Genomic DNA, 22,653 nt, shown 5'->3' with positions numbered 1-22,653 from the left:
AATTCGGTTTCTTCCAGGATCACGGTGTCAACAAAACAGAGAAAATCGAATCCAAGAAGAAGACCGCTTCTTTGGAGGAATTCGAATGCGATATCTGTAGAGCTAATCTGTACTTATCCTTGGTTCGGGTTAAAATAACCGGCGACGATGATGAGACGCTTGACGAGGATGAACGGATATACTGTCTCAAACATGCCATCAAGTTCCTATCGGACAGTCGGTTACCGGCCAAGTTTTGCAAACTAGCCTACACGTACTCGTTGGATGACATCGAAGAGCTTCTGCGAAAGTTGCAGGACAAAATTGCTAACAAAAAGCCACAGAAAGCCGGTGTTGGTGGTGGCAGCAGTACCGGCGGAGGTGCTGGTGGCGGAGGACGTGGAAAATCTTCGCTGCATCTGGCATCAACGTCATCGCAATCTTCTTCGTCATATCAAGCGCCTAGTCACAGCAAGTTCGCCGGAATGGCTACAATGCTGAAGTAATAAATTGTATCTACGAGTGTGAGTGTCTTTGTATAAATTTTTGTTTCGTAAGCTAGAAAGTAAAACCACTGCGAGTGGTTTAACGATTTTGTATCGTCGTGTAAAGTTTTTACATGGTAAGATAATTTAAATTCATGCATAATAAGAACTATTTGAATTAAATTATGAAAACTATGAAGTTTATCTCTGTAACGATGTTACACAACTATAACAGACAGACATTTACATCATAATAGACATGTAAACAAACAACATTGGTTTCCCTTTCCCAGAGACTCCTCCTCTTGGCAGGACAGTGTGTTTTCGACCAACACATTCTTGTAGGTTATAATTGTGAGTAGTATTGAGTGGCAAATATCTATCTAGTGATACATATACAATTCCGCTGCATTGTACAAGCTGTGTGTTACTGCAACTATCCAGTATTAAATTTAGAATCACATACAATCGCAAAACAGTAAACTTTCGCAGAGGGTTAGAATGCAGATCAGCTAGGGCATTGTCTAATTTGAATGCTGTAAAAACGATTATCGAAATATGTTGTTTTCAAAGAGACTGGTAGTAAAACTACAATTTCAAATTTAATTTGGAACTAAACTGTACCATCAAGATAAGTTTTTTTTTTAATCGTTTTTCCAACATCACCTTTATGCATTCACCAACATAGCTGACTGCTTTACTACCAATCGTACTTTTTTTTTCTCACATAAATCTTCAATTTCCAACCATTACAAAAGTATACACAGTTTGTAGAAATAACCTAGGTGATATAACTGTAAATAGGTGTGTAATTAAACACTGTTGAATGAAACATGTTTTGCAATACAATGTGCAATCCACGACGACGCAACACGAACAATATGATCACACAAAACCTACAACCCTTGCTGACCCATTTGAAATAGTACCGTAGATAGGGTACGAAATTAGCAAACCATTCTGGCGAGCTTCTTACGGTCCCAAACTACGGACGATCTTCTGTTCTGATGAAGGTAATGCGATCTGCTAGAAGATTTAATTGTATGAAGTATTTGAATATGAATGGACTCTTTAGGATGAAGCCAGAGTAAATACGAGAATGCATTTACCGAATAGTTGGATCAATAAGTGAGAATGCATATGTGCATGAACTTAGTTTTAAGCAAAAATTGAACAAAAGTTCATATTATATATACATCAACGTGAAGAAAACAGAAAAAAAAGAGACAGAAAAACACTATTGGAAACACTTCTCGCAGATTATATAATGAGATGATAATATATCGACAGATTTAAAATACTATAAGTGAACGTTTCTAATAGAGGAAATTAATGAATAAAGTAAGGCAACTATTCTAGACTCCTGTGTGCCGAGCCGTAATTTCTTCCGAAAACCATTCCTTCTCCTCCAACTCTGATGTAATAAGTATAATTTTTTGTGTGAGTACCTGTTCAGTGCTTGCAGTGATGCAGAGGATCAGCATAAAGGACTTTTGACTCTTCTTTTATTTTTTGCTAATGCTCCAGTACCTTTTGACCACCAGTACCGGTTCTGTCTTTGCTGCGCAGTCCTGTCGAGTTCCAATCAAGTGCTTGCTTGCAGATTTCGTTTCAGCCCTTTTTTAATCCACCTCCACTTTCCTCTCAAATTTCTGATGATATTCTTGCAGGAATAGATCAATAACGGTCTGGGAAAGCATCCAATTTCAACTTGACGTCTTTAGCAAAGTTTCTTGACTTTGTATGGCTTTGATTAGGGATTTGTATTTGGACGAATAAAGAACACTGTTCCAACCGGGAATTCGGATTTGCCGGGGAAAATGCGGGAAAACCCCAATCGCACCGGAAAGATAATGTATATTATTATTTTTTTTTGTTTATTATGGTCACTTTAACACTCTTGGGTCATTCGTGACTTGTCCGGGGGGTGAGATTTGAACTCGTGACTTTGGCGTGAGAGGTATGGATGTTAACCACTACGCCGGGGTCGCCCCCCAATGTATACTCATTCTACACGCAGAAAAAAGTTTTTTAATTTCAATTATATTATGTATTAAAACAACAACAAAAATTATCATTCCCCGGCTAATAACTTTTTTTTTATTGAATTCAACAATAAATCTTTATTGTTCGGACATAAAATATTGTTGTTTTCAAAATCTGTCAAAAACGCAATCAAAAATATATTTTGTTGAATTTACAATATTTATTTTCAAACAGACAAAATCTTTTTTTAATCAAAAAAAAAAATTTAAGTTGCTATCAACAATAACTTTCTTTGATTTAAAAAAAAAAATGCTGCGAATAACAATTTGTTTTTTTTTATAATTTAAAAAAAATGGTTTGGCTTAAATATTTTAATTTTTAATTTTAGCAGTTTTTCTTTTCAAGAAATAATTTTAAATAAATTGAAAAAATGTTTTTGATTTCATTTTTTTTATTTATTAACAAACGAGTGTACAATTAGTAATTCAATAGGTTTATCCATTATGCAAAAATTACAAAACCGGAAGTATGACCTTTCATTAACGGTATATAAATTAATAGTTTGCGTTTCGAAACGGGCAATGTTTGAAACCAATGTAGGATCCTGTGATTTATAAACCTCAAAAGATTGCAAATGTTCGTCAAAATAACGACATTGCATGCTACGGCAAACTAATATTAGATTATTGTTTTTGTCTATCATTATACAGTCCAGCTCAAACATATTGATAATATTACAATGTTTTACATATAAAATAGTACCTTTGCTGAATTTCGATCCCTGTATCATGAAACTGTCTAATAATTGTACTGAAATATCTAGTAAACGTATTTTTTCTGTCACAAATAATTGAAAATCATTATTGGAAGGAGGTGGCGGCAAGATTTTATATTTGCTGAAATCTATTTTTGGGGTAATAAAAGCGTTGTTGTAAACGTTGAGTGCAAATTTATACCCGCCTTTATACTCAAAGATTTACATAGATTCGTTTTGTTGTTATTTACCCTGCTGTACTGTTTGGCATCTCGGTGTTTACCTTCTCCTCTCATTGCCCATTGATGGCGAGGTGTACCCAAATGTAGTACAAAAGATGCGTAGTGGACGATATTGTGATGTTTAGGTTTTAATGTATCATCAAATAGTTGTTGATATTGCGTGTGATGAATATCAACTACGTTCTCAATGTGTCTAATAATGTTGGATGTATTTCACGAAACATTAAAATATGGCAAATTTTCAAAAGACTGCAAAAATATAACCAAACAGCATCATCTTTCGGGATCAACATACCAATTATTAGTGGAAAAAATGTTATTATTGTTTTGATTTCACTGGCAGTCATTTTTACTTTACTTTAAAGTATGTTCGTGTCTTTGATGTCATTTGGTATGTTCGATGAGTTCAAACTTCCGAAAACGAAAACGTTCTTCCTACAGTTAAGTTCATCAATAGTAAATTTTTTTTTCACTTTGATGCAATAGTTTACGCAAACGCCTTCCCATAGGTCGTGCATTAAGTCAAAATAAACATTTTAAACAACGTGGTATGATGGAATCTGATTGAAAACACTGTTCTTATGAATACCAGTGTTTGAAACATCATTTTGTATCGTCAATCGTCCTGAAACTTTGTTCGTATTCTGTACTATCCTTTTCACGTTGTTCACGGTTACGTTTGCACATTCTGCAATAAAAATTTGCTCTAGCCAATTCGACCAAATCCAGAATTCCTGAGATACCTAGATTATCGCCCGTTATAAATCCTATCATGAAATGAACAGTGATACTTGCGATATTGTGAGTTATTTTTAGGCCATTAACTTCTAAATCGATTAACAGTTCTACTAGGTTACTGAATAAATCGTATTCTTTTCTGTCTTCTAATTTGGCCAGAATAAAACCTGGCAGACAAGGAATTTAGTAATTACACAGACAAACAGACATAATACATTGAATATTTCTCACTGTAAAACATCGCCGCTAAAACATTACCACCATCTGTTGAGTACACTGTGGTGGGCACTAGAGTCGGTGTATAATGAGTCACGCCAAGAGAAAAACAGTTGAACTTGGCAACAGAGGACTTCTGCATCAACTTCAAATGACTTCTAGCGAGGAAAAAAATTAACGGCTGTAGTTAATCATTATATCAGTGATTTTGTCGAATTATCTTAAAGAAAAATAGTAGAAATTTTCATTACTGATCATTACAAAACGTATCGCATGACAAATGTAATGCTCACTGCGTGTTTATGATCATTTCTTCGATTATATTTTATATTTAATTGCAATACCTTTCGTGGACCTTTCATAGCATCGTAATGCTTGTTTACTTTGCACGATAGGTAGCCGGTTTGACAGTTCAATAGGTAGACTTGGCTTCACTCTTGGCGTGACTCATTATACACCGACTCTAGTGGGCACTACGCTGAACAGATGGTGGTAGTGTGTAAACGTCAAACGCAAGGGAATTGACTATGCGCGCCACAGGTGGTGGTACTACCAACTACGATACTTTTAAATTTTCCGTTAAATGCTTATTCGATGAACAACTTCCGAGTGTTATGTCTGTTTGTCTGTGGTGGTAATGTTTTAGCGGCGATGTTTTACAGTGAGAAATATTCAATGTATTATGTCTGTTTGTCTGTGCTAGAATCATCATGAACATCAAGAGTAGGTGTTTCGATATCAAATTCTGAAACGTGGTTGCTGTTGCGACGACTATTTGGTTGCGATGGTTGTGCTCCGTTGCGTTCGGATTTAGTTGTACAGCATTCGTTCCTGTCTTCCTGAATTTCACCCACATTTATGTTTCTATGATCGTTTTTATTGCCCAAGTGTTGTTTTAAATGTCTGAAAAATGATGCTCGAACATTGTAACTACTAGTACAGCTCTCATAATTACATGTGTATATGTTGATTTGTTGGTGATGCCTTTTTAAATGGTCATACAATCGGTCGATAGAATTAGTTGTCCACGAGCATCGTTTTACATGGTTTTACAAAATCATTGTGATGACCGATTCTTTCGTATAGCTGAACACAGTGTATAGCCTTGTCGCTAACAGGATCAAAGTCAAACAGGAATGTAGAAAGCAAGTCCCATACTGCTGATGAGTGTCGCGGGTGATCAATATTGTATGCTTTGAATAATTTCATGCAAATGTCAAGAGCCTTCAGAAAATTGGGTAGCTTATAGGAAACAACATTGTTCCACACACACATACACTTACAAAATGAGCCTGTGTATGTTTTGTTAAAGTGTTGCTTTTAAATTAACAATATATTTTTTAAAAGTAGTTAAAATAATATTTGAAGACAAAAATATATTTTATTGAATCTACAATATATTTGTTTTCAGAATTTGCAATGAAAACAACAAAAAAAAATTGAAGCTACAAAATATAAATATTGAATTCAAAAAAAGTTATATTTGACATTGCAAAATATTTCAATATTTTTTTTTTTTTGTTTCAATAAGGTCAATTTTCTCTGCGTGCCTCTATGCTAGAACCACGCACATAGTGGTCAACGGCTCCAATTAATACCCCGTTCACATTACAGCGTATATCACGTGATATACGCTGTCTTGCAATGAGCACTCATACATCTAGTTTTCACTGGAAATCCTATGTATGAGTGCTCATTGCAAGACAGCCTATATTACGTGATATAGGATGTAATGTGAACGGGGTATAAGGCAGACATGCTGGCGCAAACAGTACGTATATAATGGCAAATACCCTACAACAAAAACGCAATAAAAACAGGGTGAAATGACTTAGGGTTGATGCATATTATATTATATTATGTCACGCTTTAAGGGGGGAGGGGGGGTCTAAGATTTTGTGACAAGCAATGCATTAGGTATAGGAAAAACGTCAGGATAGGGGGTAATTTTTTGCTCGATTTAGCGTGACATAATTAATGCATGGGCCCTTACTTGATCTGTACAATCTTACTCTCTAAAATTAAAAAAAAAAGTTGTTGAAAAAAGTGAAATAGTGAGGAAAGAAAAACTTTATTCTTTTAGCGGCGTTTGGAAGCGTGCGTGAAAAGAGCCGTGAAGCAAGAAGAAATTTGTTTCTTAGTGTAACGGTTGCTTTACGATTGTCAGTGAGCGAAGCAGAAGGTGATAATTAGCAGCTGGCACGTGTGAACACGGTAAAAAAAAAGTAATAAAAGGTTGTACAGAAAGTATTCGAAGCCGCCATTTTGAAAAATGTATCGTAACCCTTCGACGTACGTTAATTTCTTATCCACCGTAAATCACTTATTGAAATATTCTGGCTGTAATTGTTCTCTGCCAGTTCAATATGATTAACTGCTTACTTTTTTTATACCTTCCAGAGCTCACCAATTTTAGGCTGCTATTTTCCAAACCTAGCAAAGAAAATCAGCTTTTTCACTCTTCGTCTTGCTTTCCACTCCTGCGCTATTGAAATGGCAGACCAAGTGGAACAATTGGAATTACAATGGCCACGGTTCTTTTCATAGACCATGAGCCATCTATTTTTCAAAATGACGGCTTCGAATACTTTCTGTACAAACTGTACAAGCTTTTATCACTTTTTTTACCGTATTCACAGTGCCAGCTGCTAATTCGGGAGTGATTTGAGATTTGGGCGTAATTGCTTTTGTAAACAAACACGTCAATTACTGATTCCTCTTGAATAAAAGCTCAATCTCACAAACAAACTATACCAAATGATAGAGGAATCATTCCTCTACCTCATAGTGTTATTACTTTTCGAGATTGAGCTTTTATTCGCGAGAAATCGGTGATTGACGTGTTTGTGTACAAATGCAATCACGCCCAAATCTCAAATCACTCCGGAATTATCACCTTCTGTTTCGCTCACTGACAATCATAAGCAACCGTCACACTAATAGCGAATTCGTTTATTATCGGGGTTGGAACCAGTTCCAACCCAGTGCGAAACCGAACTTTTTGTCAGTGCGAACCTCAACCTGAGCTAGGTTTTAAAAACAAACGAGCAAACTGACGTTTGTCAGAAAACAAGCAGACCCAATCTTGATACCCGATCCAGGTTGGAACTGAATAATAAACGAATTCGCTATAAGACACAAATTTCTTCTTGCTTCACGGCTCTTTTCACGCACGCTTCCAAACGCCACTGCAAGAATAAAGTTTTACTACTACGGAAGGGAAGTAAAGCCGTTGGTCCCGTGTGTGTTGAATGGGTACGATATCCTATACACAGGTGTGGAAGCTGCCTTTCTTGCACATTCGATTGCCGTCAATGGATGGCAACCGATGTCCGTCGGTGAATGGCACTAGATTGCGGAACAGAGACCGACGTTAAATAAAGGAAAAGAAAAGAAGACCGCAAAATCGCTCAAAGGGTTTACACATTTGACCGATCATTACAATGACATAAATAGTTCCAACCATAATCCATTACCCTACTGTAGGATGTACCCAAGCAATAAGCACAGTTTATGATTGGAATAAAACAACGTTATGTTAATGAACTCAACATTTTATTTCATATACCTATATGTTCTCTATAGTATTCTCTTTCAATTGGATGAAAATAATCCGCAGTTCATTTAATCGTATGCCAAGGAGCGAACTTTTGATCTGACGCTGCCCATGAGCTTCAGCACAGATTCCTTGGCGATAATTTTGGCCGCTTATGTCCAGTCTTTTTCAAATTCTTCTTAAACACTAGTTCACGTAGATATCCCTTGGAAAGGGCCCAAAAAGTTTCGATTTACCGGGCCTCCGGACAATTCGAAGGATTCATCTCTTTTGGCACGTATTGCACTTTGTTTGACACAAATGGCTTTGACAACTTGCCATACTCATATATCGCTTGCCAAACCATGACCTTCTTACCAAATTTTTCGGCATCGTCAACTTCCTGACCATCAAGGACTGTGTAGTATTGGTCTCCCGGAAGCGTCATGTAGTCAAATGTGACGTATGTTTCATCGCCCATGATAACGTTTTCAACACGTTTCTTTCCTTGGCACGTTTGACGTTATTATTCGATGTTCCCAGTTTTTTTTCTGGCCAAATCTCGAACAAAGGTACTTTTCTTATTGACGAAAGCTTGGTGATATTCTGGTCTACTTTTCGGTACACTGGTCCCGGTTTACGGCCAGATTTTGATGTGTCCTCGAAGGTAACGTCTTCACCGAACTTCCGAATGGCGGTTTGGACTGCTCCGATACTTACTTCCTCCATTTTCCCCAACTTCCTTACTGATACTTTCTGGGACACCCTTTTTCTTATACCATGTAAGCATACCTAAAAATATTAAACTTTCAGAAAATGATATCTGATAGATTTTTGTGAAAATATTCGATGGAGTAAAACATATGTTCACTCTTCAAATTATAAGGGGAATAGCATATTATTCGATACGCCACCCAGAAAAGCATCCCCGATCACCGCTGCTGAAAATTGAAGCACCGGAACCAATAACGCTGAAAGCGGTGTGTATATTTTACTGGGTATCTAATCTGGGGCGAAATGTGCAATAATCACTGAAAAAATGGTGGCGATTCTATATTGAAAAACTCAGGGCACCTTTCTCTAACAACATGTAAAACACAGAATTTTAGTTTACGTGTATTTGGATTCATTACAAAAAGAGATTAAATTACAGAACTGTAGTTTTGTCATTCATTTTTTAGTCTTGTCTCATATATTTCTCATTTTATATATAGTTCAATTACATAGGTAATGTTTTTACCTTGCGTTCTGTAATTTTACCGACGCTTCGCGTATCAACAATGAGCCTAGTTTAGATCAACCACCAACTTTTGCTTCGGTCTCATCAACTGTTAGGTGAAACGGTGCGGTGAACCACATAACGTGCTATGTTCCACTTTTAACCAAAAAATATCTCCAATAATGGTGCCGATTTGAAGTTCCAATTCCAGTCTACCTCAAAGCACTGTTCACTGTTGGTTTCAGCCATTTAGAACAAACCAGTAGTAACTGTGTAGCATACAGTCATCTACTATAGGAAACTGCTTGCCAACGAAAGCAAAACACAGTACAATTACGCTAACGGGGGACGTCTTCAGTAAGAATTTGTTTTGAAACTAATGAAACGTAAAATAATGTAACTTTTTTGCAGTTTTAGGTGAAAGATAAATAAAGCAATTTTCTCTTACTTTTTCTACACTTCTATTGTTAAATAAATAAATCGATTTAATACAATCGTTGCCTTTCTGCGAGGCAAGTTTAACAAGTATACAAGAACAAACTCATGTAGGTGAATGATCAGAAATTACGATTTATTTAAAAGTTCGTCCCAAAAAAAAACGCCCCTTCTAATGTGTCATTATATCTACCATAGTATTTGTTCAATAATCTTGATTATTTTTATGTATATATATATACGTAGAGACAAACATTATTTTAACTTCGTTCAGTCCATAATATTCCCGTTTACGCGCTAGAGCCAACCGGGGCTGTAATTGCAGCAACAGTGTGTGTTCAGCATTCGAATGACTAAGTGTATTCCTTTCTCCCATTTGTTGTGTACTCCAGGATCTTGAGCTCTCTATTCGCTGTCGTCGGTGTCGCCTCCGGAGCTATCGAGATTATAGATCCTAATCACTAATTATAATACTTTTGGCTTTACTTTTCCACTGCCCTGTAGCAGCATCTGTGGTGGGGCGGTTGAATTTTGCAAATTATTAATGATCTTCAAACGTTTGTTGGACAACGAGGTCAACGATGAAGCGGGTCGCTTAAGACTCTGCGTGCTGCTACTGGTTTGATGGCTAGTAGATTGCTGTTGTTGCATTGAACTAATTAGATTTTTAAAGTACGCGTTACTAAGCATACAAGAAGTCTTTTCGGTTGGTTTCTTAATCGAAGCCTGTGGCAGTATCAGCCGTCGCTGGCCACGGTTAACTTGCCCTAGTCGGTTGCCTACTGGAGAACCTGGTAGACCTAAACCGCCATTGGTGTCCTTACTTTTGCCCATTCCGGAGATTGGCGACAGAAGATCGCCGGAACGGGCACCGGAAGTGTTGAAATTGAGCGCACTGCGTGGACCACCGATGGGAGATAACTGTGAGTTGAGCGATTTGGCTAGGTTGTTTGATTCATTGACTAAATTTTTGCGAATATTCAGTAACTTCCGGTTGACGACGTATCCTCCGCCCAACTTCCGTAACTGGAAATTGTTCACATGGAGAGGCTTGGGCAGATTACTGTACCACATTTTCACTCCACGGAATTCGTCAATTTGAGCGTGGTACATCGTATTGCTCTGTTGTTGCTGCTGATGGCGTTCTTTTATGAACTCATCGTCAACAGTTCTCAAGAGGTTCAATTTGGATATATCTACGGGTGTGTTGACGGTTAATATTTCCAACTCCGGCTTCAAAGTGACATTTTCGATGAAATGTTGATCAACGAGAGATTGTGAAATTGTAGTGAGTTGATTTGGAGTGAGTATGATGGAGTCAGCCAAGTCAGCCTGAAGCGTAGGCAATACCAGCGGATTTGCTGCCGCCGGAAGCAAGTTAATGGTTGGTACTATGTCGTCTATGCTCTCAGATAGGTCTGCTTGAAGGGTTTGACCACTCATTTGTTCAGCATTTTGCAGGTTTTGAGCTAATGTTTGCAGGGTGTAGTTGATTTGATCGCTATAATTCGAGATTAATGCATGTTCACTTAGCTCTTGGCTTGTAGACGTAGCTATATATTGATTAGGGTCATGTAATTCACTGCTATCTGCAGCCTGCACCAGCGGTATTTGATTGATCAGTTCTGCCGAAATAAACTGCTCCGTTCTAGTTAATCCCGCCTCAGTCGGTATGCCATTCGCAGCTAAAATTTCCCCAGTATGCATAGCAACGGTCGTGCCATCATTCAAAGCAGCTGTCGTCGAAGTGATTGCATTCGGATCATCAATCCCGGCATTAACGTTAACCAAGTTGGTTCCGGAAATATTCATTGAAGATATCACAGATAATGGAACCGTAACGGTCAACTGTTCCTGCATCAGGTTGGTAGCGAATTGCTGTATAGACTCTTCTGGAGTTTCAATTTCATTTGTGGGATGTAGAGTACCGGAAACGGAAAGCTTCAGCATGTTTGTATTAGGATCCATAACTATTGTAGCATCCGAGAGAACCGTATTGGGATTTTCCTCGGCAAAGTGCTGAGCGAGAATTTCGGCCGCTTCGGGGATAGCGATTTGTTGTTGTTGTTGCTTGAGCCGCTGTTGCGTAACGGGAATGGACTGAATGGAAGCTACAGGGGTCGATGCTGTCGGTGGAGCCAAGGTTTGTTGTATTTGTTGCAAGGGTTGTAATGGTTCGTGATACACATTATTTTTCGATGAATTAGAACCAGACGAACGCGCCTTGTGCTTAGATCGATCGCTTTTGGACTCCGATGATTTCGCCGATGGAGATGAAGCAATGCTGGAACTGCTGGTGGTCTTGAGGCTGCTTGGGGTTGATGGAGCACTTTCGTTGCGTGGACTAGATTTCTCGGGAGTGTACAGGAGATGGGCCCCATCGGTTGATGCGTTGAAGGACACCTCTACACCGGCAGAACGAGCCTCGAAACCCGATGACGAGTTGCTCGATGATTCCACTTCGATATAGCTCTGCAATGCAATTGTTGAATTAATAACAGAATATGAATAATTGTTTTCACAAAGACGAACACTCACCTCATCCTTAACTGGTGTGCTACTCTTTTGATCTGACAACAGTTTATCAAAGTTCTTGCTTCTACCTGTAACAGCTCGCCGCGAAGAAAGTGGATGAGACTTGCAGTTCAATGGGCGGGTACAGTGCCGCTTACCGTCCACAGATGCCACACCACAATGCTTTTCCGGGTCGTATTCCCGTCTGTCATTTTTCCTGTCGCTGGTGGAAGACTGCATTTTGTTGCTGGTAGCGGAAAAGCTGGTGCTACTACTACTGCTACTACCATTGCCACTTGTCGTACTGGACGACGATGATGAAGAAGACGATGACGATGAAGATGAGGATGAGGACGAGGAAGCGGAGGAGGCCACCTTGGAGCTGCTCCGCTTTCCCCCCTTTCCCGATGGTGACGTGTTGATGGATGAAGTGCTATCACTGCTGACACCAGATGAGGTAGAAGTGGACGAGGCTTTTTTGTCTAAAATGCTAGTACTAGTCGAGGCTACACTTGAAGAAGATTCGTGCTTCAGTTGATCCCGGAAACTAGGAACCGTGCTGATGGATTCCGTCGGTGGGTTAGACTCATGTATAGACAACTTTGAACTACTACTAGAGCTGGACGATTTCCCATTGTGGTGTGAAGAACTGTGCGATGAAGAAACACTCTTGCCATTTTTGCCTTTCAGTTTCGAGCTGGAACTGCTGCTTCGGATCTTGAGTGGTGTGTTATCCAAGTCTTCGTGCTTAGAAGAGCTGCCACCAGAAGACTGGTGCAGTTTATCGGACCTACTGGAATCACTAGAACTGATAGAGCTTCGAGCAGTCAATTCATGATTGAAGTGATGATCGCGAGTGCTATGCAACAATGACAAATTCTTGGTAGCGTGACTGTAGTAGGAATGGTGACGGTTTATCATATGCTTCTGAAGGCCTTGTGGTTTAACCACGCTGCCACAAATATCACAGATTACAGCATAGAACGGATCGGTTTCTGGACACAATCCGTACAGTCCCATATCGGCCTTATCCAGTCTCATTACGCTACCTCTCTGTCGGTTGTTGACACTATTCCGATGGTGACCGGTGCTGGACACTACCGACGGTGCAAAGGACGAATTTCTACTGGAGTTTTTATGGTGACTGCCATGGGACTTGGTAGACTTGCTGCGGTGTTCTCCGCCAAGTTCGCTTATTGGGATGTCCTCATCTTCAGCTACAAATGAACAAAGAGTATGGTTACTTTCCTATATAGAACCTAATGGCAATAGAAATTAATGACTGTATACTTACAGTCCAAACCATTCAACTTGTTTGGAATATCAGTGAACAACCGCCATTTTTGGCCTTTAAGCTTGGCTAAGCTGATGCTGTCTCTGCTGCTCATTTTGTTATAGGTGCTAGTATACCAAATTCTGCCTTCACACGTGCTCTAAGTGTCACTTACTTAGAAATATGATTGGATAAAAGTGCAAATTACGTCCAGCAATACACCGTTATTGACGACCGTTGGGTTTCTACTTCAATCGGTACCTGCAACAGAAAAAATATAAATGTGAGAATTTCTATCGTTCCTATCAAAAATTATTTCTTTATCTTTTTGGGTCCTCAAGTAACATTGCAAGAAGGTTTTAAAGCATTCTACAATACATGGTCTACAGAACCTTCATAAAACCAAAATTGTTATTTAGAAAGCTCATTGTCATCGTCATTGCTACAGGCATAGAAATTTCATATAGTTGAAACAAAACAAAATCTGTTTTGATTTTTGAGTTTCGATGGTTTTGTTTAAAAAATTAGTAATAATTGAATTTACAATATTTTCTTTTCAATTCAAAACTACATATTTTTAAATTTAAAAAAATATAGTTTATTCAACAACAAATGTTGATGCATTTTGTCAATGTAATCAAACGCAATCAGCAAAGTGATCGCCATTCTGTGACAGTAATCAAACATAAAAATAAATGCTGGTGGTGGAAGAAGTGTCCGCTGAAATAATTTAAATTGTGGGGGTTCTTAACAGAGTTGTACTGTCCGCGGCGGTAATTTACTGTTTTACCAGTGAGTTTTTTTGTTTTGTAATTGGTGAAAAGTGCCTGTATCATCCACGTTCCTCCTCAATCAGCACTTGAATGTTTGCTATCCAGATGTTAGCAGAAGTGGTGTATATTATGAAGCAGCCGGAGATGTTCAGCTTACAACTTCCACCCATTCGTGTTGGCCATCGACAGGATTCCTCACTCGGAATAGGACAGATGTTGGATTTTGCCGCCAAAATTCTTGCTCTATAAATCGTCGTCCCATGATTTTGTAAATAAACAATCCTGGGGGAAAAATCAGAATCAGCACGGGATAGTTCCACTATTAAAAATGAAATAATACATAGACATTTGACAGTCAGTGCTAACATCATGTGGTATAATAATATTATAATATGTATACAAATATTCATGTTTTCTCTTTATGGGTGGCCACTTTATCTCAATTTTGAAATTCCTGCATTTTTCCTGGATCTTCCCCGCATGTTTGCCAACAGCTAGCTAATGTGATAAACTTTCAATCATTATTGTTGCCAATGGATAGGAAAATGACATTTTATTGGTAAATGTCCATCGTTGTGACATCGTTTAGATTTTACATAAGTCACGAGGAAATTAAAATTATTGCAGTCGGGTGCTTAATGGATTCGTGTAGTGCAGTGGGGTAGCATGTAGTACCCGTCCACTGATCGACCTCCATTTACAGCTAAATATGTTATGTTTGGTAAAAGATGTAAGATGGTAAGATCACAGACAAACATACATAACACATTGAATATTTCTCAATCTTGAAAAATTTTCGAAGCGCCAGAATAACAAAAATAAGTCTCCGACATTTTGATTAATTTCAAGTCAGCAATCTTCACTGTCAGTAACGACATCTCTCGACGCTTCTCGTGGAAAACAAGCTTGCTCGCTAAGTCGCAAACAATGTTGCACGCAAGGTAAACAGAATATATTGAAACGTCAAAGTGATCCGATGCCAGGGCTGCGGTGAGTAGTTTGCGGAAATGATAATATTAAAATCAATCGTTAAATGCGTGAACTATGGTTCAGAATGAAAAGTTACGTCTGTTTGTCTGTGATAACACCAATCCTGTAAAATGCTTCGATGCTCTGAATACACCTGTCCCGTTGTCGAGAAACAAGCTTGTTCATGTTGTTTTATATTATGGCTGCTAAAGACATTACGAAGTTCGGCATTTCAATATTTTCGTTTGTTTTGGAACATGAAAACCTCTTATTTAATATTAATCCAGCATTATAAAATCTAGATAGGTCTGGAATAGGGTGTAACAGCTTTTGTAAAAAATGACTTCTCTCGATGATTTCTCGAGAGCAGGCATGGAAAATCATTTGCATTCATTTAGTGCATTAAACGGCGCCGGTGGTGTAGTGGTAAGCGTGATTACCTCTCACCCCAGCAGGCCTGGGTTCAATCCCAGTCGGCGCCGCCGGGATGTTCTGAGGGATAACATCTCTGATCACGCCTTCCTTCGGATGGGAAGTAAAGCCGTTGGTCCCCGGTTCATGAGTTGATGGGTCGATAGGTAGGGTCCAGGTGTGGGAGCTGCCTTCCTGGCACGTCGGTAGCATTGGTGCTCAGCACGGAAAACAAGATCGACGGAAAAAAACAAACCAAAGGAAAAAAAAAATTAGTGCATTCATTTACATTTATTTGCCCCTAACTTTTTTCATCAACAGAATTCCGCAAAATAATGTATGAAGCTTTTGTAGGGTTTGTTAATTACTCCAACTTTTGTTAAAAACCCAAATCCGTATCTCTTATGCATGACGAATCAGAGCAAACAGAATCCACTACTGTTTTTCAGTGAATGCATTTTACATTCACTGAAAAACAGTAACAAGTTCTGCCCGCTCTAATTCGTGATGCATAAGAGATACAGATTTGAGTTAATGGCAGAAGTTGGAGTTAATAACAAAACCTACATCATTTTGCGGAATTCTGTTGATGAATAAAGTTAGGGACAAATGAATGTAAATGAATGTAAATGATTTTCCATGCCTGCTCGAGAGTCATGGCTCTCCCTGGCAAATCGACATCACCATCGAGTAGGGAAAAACCCCTACCCAATGAGTATGTTGGTTTGCGTAGGCGTGACTTGTATTCCTAGAAATCAACTAGATAAGTCATTGTTTACATAATTTGTTACGCCCCAATTCCAGCTCTATCTAGAAATGTTGTACATAGAAAAATCAACTTAATTCAAGATGGTATGTATGAAATAAGGATGTAATAGCAGATACAATATTACATCAATGGATGTAATTGTGTTCGCAAAATCGATGTACATCGTACAACATAATATTACACAACCAGCGGAATGACCTCTGTGCAGCTGTTTGGATGTAATATTTAACATTTTTTTGTTCTGTGTAAACATCCTGACATTTTTTCTGTGCCCAGGATTTTGAAAATTTGTCTGTTTCAATCATCTTGATACCGTTGGAATTATTTACGGGATTACTGCAGTATTTTCTGCAGATTTTACATAGAAGCGTTTCATAATATCCTCAGAGTTTGCATTAGACCTCTTTCTGGCATTCCCTTATATTTTGCTCCATAATACTCTTCTGTAGAACTCTCTTCCACTCAAAAAATTTCACACATTTTTATTGACGAATTTCGATTGATTTTCATGTGACAACACATAAACAGAATTCACTCAGAAGTACACATGAAATTTATGTATCAAATGAATAGTATGGCTTTTATGTGTACACATATTAAGTATGTGTCCGACACATAGATATCATTTATTGATCACAATGCAAAAACTAATGTGTGGCACACATTGAACAATCTTTGAAATTTTCTTAGTGTAGAATTCATTCTGCAATGGTCTTAAACATTTTAATAATTCTTGCCGTATTACCTACAAATTCCCCGAAGAATTCTCATCAAGACTCCCCGAAAAATTCTGCTGAAGTTTATTGTTTATTGTTGTTTTAAATCAACAGGCTGGATTAAGCCCCAATGATATTAACCTTATCAACTATAGTAAAAAATACATTCAAGCATGGTCATAACATAATAAACATTAAAAAAAACATATAGGGTAGAGAACTACTTCGGCCTAATCGCCCATTTTGGGCCTATAGAGCAGAAAACTTCAAATAAATCCATTATATCAGAGTTAACAAGCTAATTATGCGCTTGGTACGATACTTTAGTTAATAAGCTACCGAACGAAGTCAATGAAAACGCGTGATATGGAGGTTTGCACCCATTATTCCCAAAAGAAGCACTCCGACCGAATCAATTTTTATCTTCATCCGATAGGCCGAAATGAATTCATTGGCGTTTCAATGCGTTAGGCATATTTTGCAGATTTTCAGTAAAAGGTTGTCATTTTGACAGAAGCTGGAATTGCTGCAAAATTCAGCAGCATTATTCTTCTGAAACGTTTGCTGATCTTTCATCAAGTCTAAAATCAGCAAAATTTTGCTGATTTTCAGCGATTCAAATTTGGTGTGAGGAATTTTCCAAATCGATATCCAAGCAGAATTACGTCGGGTAGAGTCCAAGCAAGGATCGGAAGGAAGAGGAATAATAATCGAACAAGGTAAAACATGTGCAGGTAATCTTTAGAACTGATAAGTGCTGTTTAAATTTGTTGTAGCTTTAGGTAACAGTAACACTTCCTTCAGCAAAAAATCAAATAGATCCCTAGATCCAAGAGAGCACGATGCCACCCCGTTTTGCGGTACTACAAATATTTTCCCGGCATCCGTGAGGGGCCTAGGGAGCCCGGAGCAATTGCCACCCTAACCCTTTCTCTCAAATCCGGGCCTGCGCCACACTATCAACTAATAAAATTCCAAATAAACCGTTAAGTGAGTGCACGATGAACAAGTGTCGAGTGATGTCTGTTTGTCTGCGATTTTACAGTCGTAAATTGTCAGTTCATAAACCATGTAGACACCTGAGGGTGGGTGAATTTTGTTTGACGAATGCATACGGTTCATAAAAATTTTCAAAAATTTTTATGAACGATTGTCTAGGTAGGGGAGACGGCTCTAAAACCTCTAAAAAAAAAAATGTATACGTAGTATTTCAACAGCTCCAAATACATCCGAAGACACCAACTTGATTAAAGATCATTTCTGTGCAACTTTTTTTCGGTCAGATTATGAATATAGCGCCATAGTCCCTTCTTACCCTTACCACACCTGGTTATCAGAAGACCAATACTCTGGCACTTAACCACTTGAGTGCGACCATGCGACACGTAGGGTATGGTGGGGCAAATGTGCCACCCTAACGATTGAGTGTTCATTTGGAATATATAGTGAATATTTATAGGAGTGCAAATTTTATATCATTGTCGTCGTAGATCAGCAATACAATGCAAATTAAATCACATGAAAAGATTTTTTTGCATTTAAAAAAAATGTTAAATCAAATCTTTCCTTGATAATGCAATAAGGCAACGGTACTCACCATTATGGGACAAAACGGCCATGCGTCCAAAATGGAATGAAACCGATTAATACACATTTATAAACATAGCCTTCCCATTCTTTATCATTTCTATATCGGCTGTTATTGTTTACTCAATAAAACTATTGAATTTCACAATATTTTTAAATATAGGGGAATTTACATATTTTTGTCAGTCTATGCAGCGTCCGTGCTTCTAATAGCATTCAGCGTCATGCACTTATTTGACGTGTTTTTTTGTTTACATTTATTTGCAGCTTGCTATTGTATGCATTAAAATCGACAAAATTGACCAAAACTGCTTGAAAACGTTTTTACAACGCTCCAAACTTCTCAGGTGAGTGTGAATATTGTTGGCAACCTATTTTTCTTCGGCCACCTTTCAATTTGAACTGCGTGTTAACCTGCTCAAACTTGAAATCAGACGCATTTTGTAGTGCGAATGTTTCATTCCAAGAAACACCTGGCAAAATGCGTTTGCTCAGTCATACTTATCTAATCAGATTGAAGCTGAAAGACTAAGGAATCGTTTGGATACATAAAGCGAAATGTTTTGGTGAGAAAATGCAATGAAATTACCGTATAATTTTTTTTGCCGAAGCCGTCAGTTACCATATAAAAAATAAATCAAATGTGCCAATAAAATCAAATAAAAACTAAAAGCCCTGTATGTGGTTTAATTTGAAGAGGATCGGTAAGGTAGCATAGAAAAAGTATTTATTTTCAAAATTATTGGGGGTGAAACGAACTCTTGCCTTACTCTAACCTAATAGATAAATTATTGGTTTTGTAGTCCACGTGTTTCAATATCTCACCCATCGACAGTAACTACCATGAGTAAAAGTATGACAGTATGTTTTATTATTATTGCACAACAGTTCTGATTTTTGCTATAAAGTAGAGGATTGATCGGATTGATGCAATCACAATGCCTTTGAAAAGATCAACAAAAAAAGAAGACCAGCGCTGTTTGAACGGATATGTGAGTAATGTTCCACTTGCTTATCACCATGTACACTATCCAGCGCTCAGCCGTCTGCCATAAACCGCTGATGATGACGGCTGCCATGAATCCTTTTTGGTTCATCCATTCATATTTTATACACGGTGGTGTATGCTGCTATTTCGCTGTGTGTCGTCATATTGTAACTAAGCTAGCAGCATTATCGTGTGGGGAGCAAATATTTTTATGACTTCTTTTTCAGGGCACCGACTGCGCTCATAATGAGCAATAAATGGAAATGTTCAACTCTTCATCGCACTTTTAAACGGTCATTATTCTTTTGTGATGCTAATTGAATTACTAACGAGGAAAATCAATGGCCTGTAGGATGGGAAAAGTTGAGGATATTCACTTGACAGAAGCTCACATTTTTTTACATTATATGGAAGATAACTTTTCATCAGTTTCACTTGCTGCTACAGTTCGGATAGGGTAGACATTTAAACGCATTGACCTCACAGTTTCAAGGTTCTTGCGAAATGCTTGTGCATCAAGATTTTTATGTGCTATTGCAATCATAAGAGCAGCTGCTGCTGTCATCCGTGGGTTGGAAAGACCCAGGTCGCACATTCTGTTTGCCCCAGAAATGGGTTAATATGAATGAGCTAAAACTGACCTGCTAGTGGCTGCTGAAAGCTCGCAGTCGATGGCGACTGCCATCGAAAATTAGGCAATAGTTACCTGCGAGCCAGTCTGCTGTAAGTTCACTTCTTATTTTCAGGGAAGGAAATTTCCTAGGCACTTTGCAGCTTTTGTCGATTTGTACCCCACGGCCTGTGAGAGCTAGCCAGCAAGATGTAGCCCTAGCACCACTACTTCGTAGTCTGGAAGACAGCAGCGTTGCCGAAAAGTGCCATTTTGACAATCTGAAATTTGCTTATGTCGATATTAATTCTTGAAAATAGAATTTACCTATAGAGATTACTAAAGTATGATTGTGTCAGTAATTTGTTTACGGCAGGAAATTTTTCCGCTATGAAATTTTTTTTCCCGATGAAAACAATTTGCGTATACTTATACGTGACGTAGTGTGCGTACAATAAACGTCAGCAATCTCTATAGATTTTTTTTTAAAGTAATTTCCGTATCACTTAAGGATCAAGGAATATTAGCATCATTATACACAACAAATTGTAATATTGATTAACATTATACGTTGCACGATTTACCTGCACAGATTTTGCGAACAAATTCATATAGATGGATTTAATATTGTACCTGCTTTTCGCTTATCGCATCCATGTGTGTGAATTCGATCGCAAATTCTGTGTACATAGTAAAACGTAATAACACAAACAGACATAAAACTTGCGTGTTGTTCATCGAACGGTCAACGGTATACAACACAAATTTATGTTTGTTTTATCGTTATCAACCAAAACAGGGGACGCATTCGCGCAAAATTTGGAAAGGATCTATCATCAGTTGTAAACAGAACTTGTAACGCCCTTTTCGTGAGAACCGAAGAATTTCTCCTACCCGATGGTGTCGTTAATTTGAGTGGGTGAGCTTCGGTTCGCGCGAATCGATACTCTTCGTCGACTTTCTCTTTCGTTAATAATTCAACTGCAAACACATTCCTTGATTTGTGTGCCATTCTGGATGCTAGAACAACTATGTGGCAGAATTAGCGCAAAATATGTTTATAAAGCTGTGGCTATTAAAAGAGAAAGTCGTTGCGAGACATTATGTATGACGTTTGAAACAACTGTTTCATACAAAATTCACATTGTTCGACTTCCATAAAGTAAGTCTTGAATAAAAATTACAATGTTGTTCTTACCTTCAAACTGGCAGCACTGGCTCGTTTTTGATTTAAACGCACACCGTTAGGGTGCCGCTATGAATGAGTCGTACCGATGAATGAAAGTATGTGTGAACGTAATCCCACTCGGCCGAATTGAATGCAAGAGTGAGAATGTGTTCGTTTATAGTAACCGCTCTACGGCGGTGTTTGTTTTGTTTTTGCTCTCTTTCCAGCTAGTGGTGCTGTTTGTGTCTTCTTCTCTGTCTTTGACGTTTATCGGCTTATGTTGTATCCAAACTGTCAGCTGTGTATATGCTTCGTCTTCTCTCTTTGTCTTTCGTCCGCTCTTGTTTAGGGTCTGCTAGGTTGATTTGATGTTTGATATGCGACCTCGCGTTACTTCTTCTTACCTTTTCTTCAGCACGACGACGGCAGCGTGCTACGTTCTTCTTTTAACGCTCGGGGGAGCACTCACACGGGTAGACGGACCAAAAAAAAAATGCACTCTTCCCGTCCGATTCCGACGGTGTGATGCAGATTTTTATTTCCCGGGATAATTGTCCTGGCTGCCGTTTATGCCGTTTTGAAACGCGTGGCGGTCGGGAATTGTCTACGGTTCGCGTGCGAGATGATTCGAGACCGACGGGAGTCACCTGAACTGCCCAAATTGATTCACGATCGCGAAGACACAGAAAAGCCACCTCACACGCGACTGAAAAACAAACCCGAACTGATTTTCACTTCGGATTGAGGGGCTCTTTGATGGTTAGGGGATTCACTTGCAAATGTAATGCAAATGGAAAATATACAAGAATTAACTTCACTTTTGTACGATTTATATGATTGTTAATGAGATGGTTAGAAAAAACACTTCAATAATTAAATGTTTTGAGCATTGCACGATACAGATACATATTTAACAGAAATTGTTTTAGAAAAGAGTAGATTTTCGTGATGACAAGTATTCAAATATTTCAGTACCCCCTAAGACTTATGGATGTGTCTGAGATGGTCTGCTGTGAAAAATATGGCGTACAAGCTCGAAATTACGCTCTGTAGTGTTTCAAATTTCAGATGTCGCTTCTCCAATCAAAACAATTGGCAAATTACCGCAAAAGCTGTACGCAGATGTCACCACTGCATGATGATGATAATGCTGACCGAGAGGGGTACCAGCGCCGGTGGTGTAGTAGTAATTTTTGTTAGGTGTTGTGAGATGCGTGCACGGTTAGTAGATAGAAAAAAGATTTTTAAGATTTCCTGCAAAAAGGTGGAGTGCGATGCGATAGGCT

At 38.4% G+C, this 22,653-nt stretch overlaps 3 protein-coding genes across 5 annotated transcripts in view; 2 read left to right on the top strand and 1 right to left on the bottom strand.

The window, feature by feature from the left end:
- The window catches only part of Jarid2 (Jumonji, AT rich interactive domain 2), a 37,948-nt gene extending 36,124 nt beyond the window's left edge, over window positions 1–1,824 (top strand). Inside the window, exon 5 of the mRNA XM_065218204.1 lies at window positions 18–1,824. Coding sequence (XP_065074276.1) covers window positions 18–485 — 468 coding nt within the window. The 3' untranslated portion in view covers window positions 486–1,824. The remainder of the gene's footprint in view (window positions 1–17) is intronic.
- The window catches only part of LOC135698902 (splicing factor C9orf78), a 101,386-nt gene that overhangs the window by 70,098 nt on the left and 8,635 nt on the right, over window positions 1–22,653 (top strand). The gene's annotated exons all lie outside the window — the stretch shown is intronic.
- LOC135698421 (serine-rich adhesin for platelets-like) lies at window positions 9,603–22,086 on the bottom strand. Of its 3 annotated transcripts, none has more exons than XM_065218398.1 (4): window positions 21,398–22,086; window positions 13,398–13,637; window positions 12,128–13,320; window positions 9,603–12,061 (listed from the first exon to the last, which is right to left on the bottom strand). In XM_065218398.1, the coding sequence occupies exons 2-4, from the start codon at window positions 13,489–13,491 to the stop codon at window positions 10,055–10,057; spliced, it is 3,294 nt and encodes a 1,097-aa protein (XP_065074470.1). In that variant the 5' UTR covers window positions 13,492–13,637; window positions 21,398–22,086; the 3' UTR covers window positions 9,603–10,054. The 3 variants fall into 3 exon arrangements, with proteins under 3 accessions (XP_065074470.1, XP_065074478.1, XP_065074486.1); XM_065218406.1 differs by having other exon boundaries at window positions 21,772–22,086; XM_065218414.1 differs by lacking the exon at window positions 21,398–22,086 and adding an exon at window positions 20,296–20,433.

Source organism: Ochlerotatus camptorhynchus, unplaced genomic scaffold (genome assembly GCF_037179485.1).
Source record: "Ochlerotatus camptorhynchus isolate MF236.1 unplaced genomic scaffold, CSIRO-AGI_Acam_v1.1 ptg000008l, whole genome shotgun sequence".
NCBI lineage: Eukaryota > Metazoa > Arthropoda > Insecta > Diptera > Culicidae > Ochlerotatus > Ochlerotatus camptorhynchus.
The sequence above is the reverse complement of the archived record's forward strand: the minus strand, read 5'-3'. Positions and strand labels throughout refer to the sequence as shown.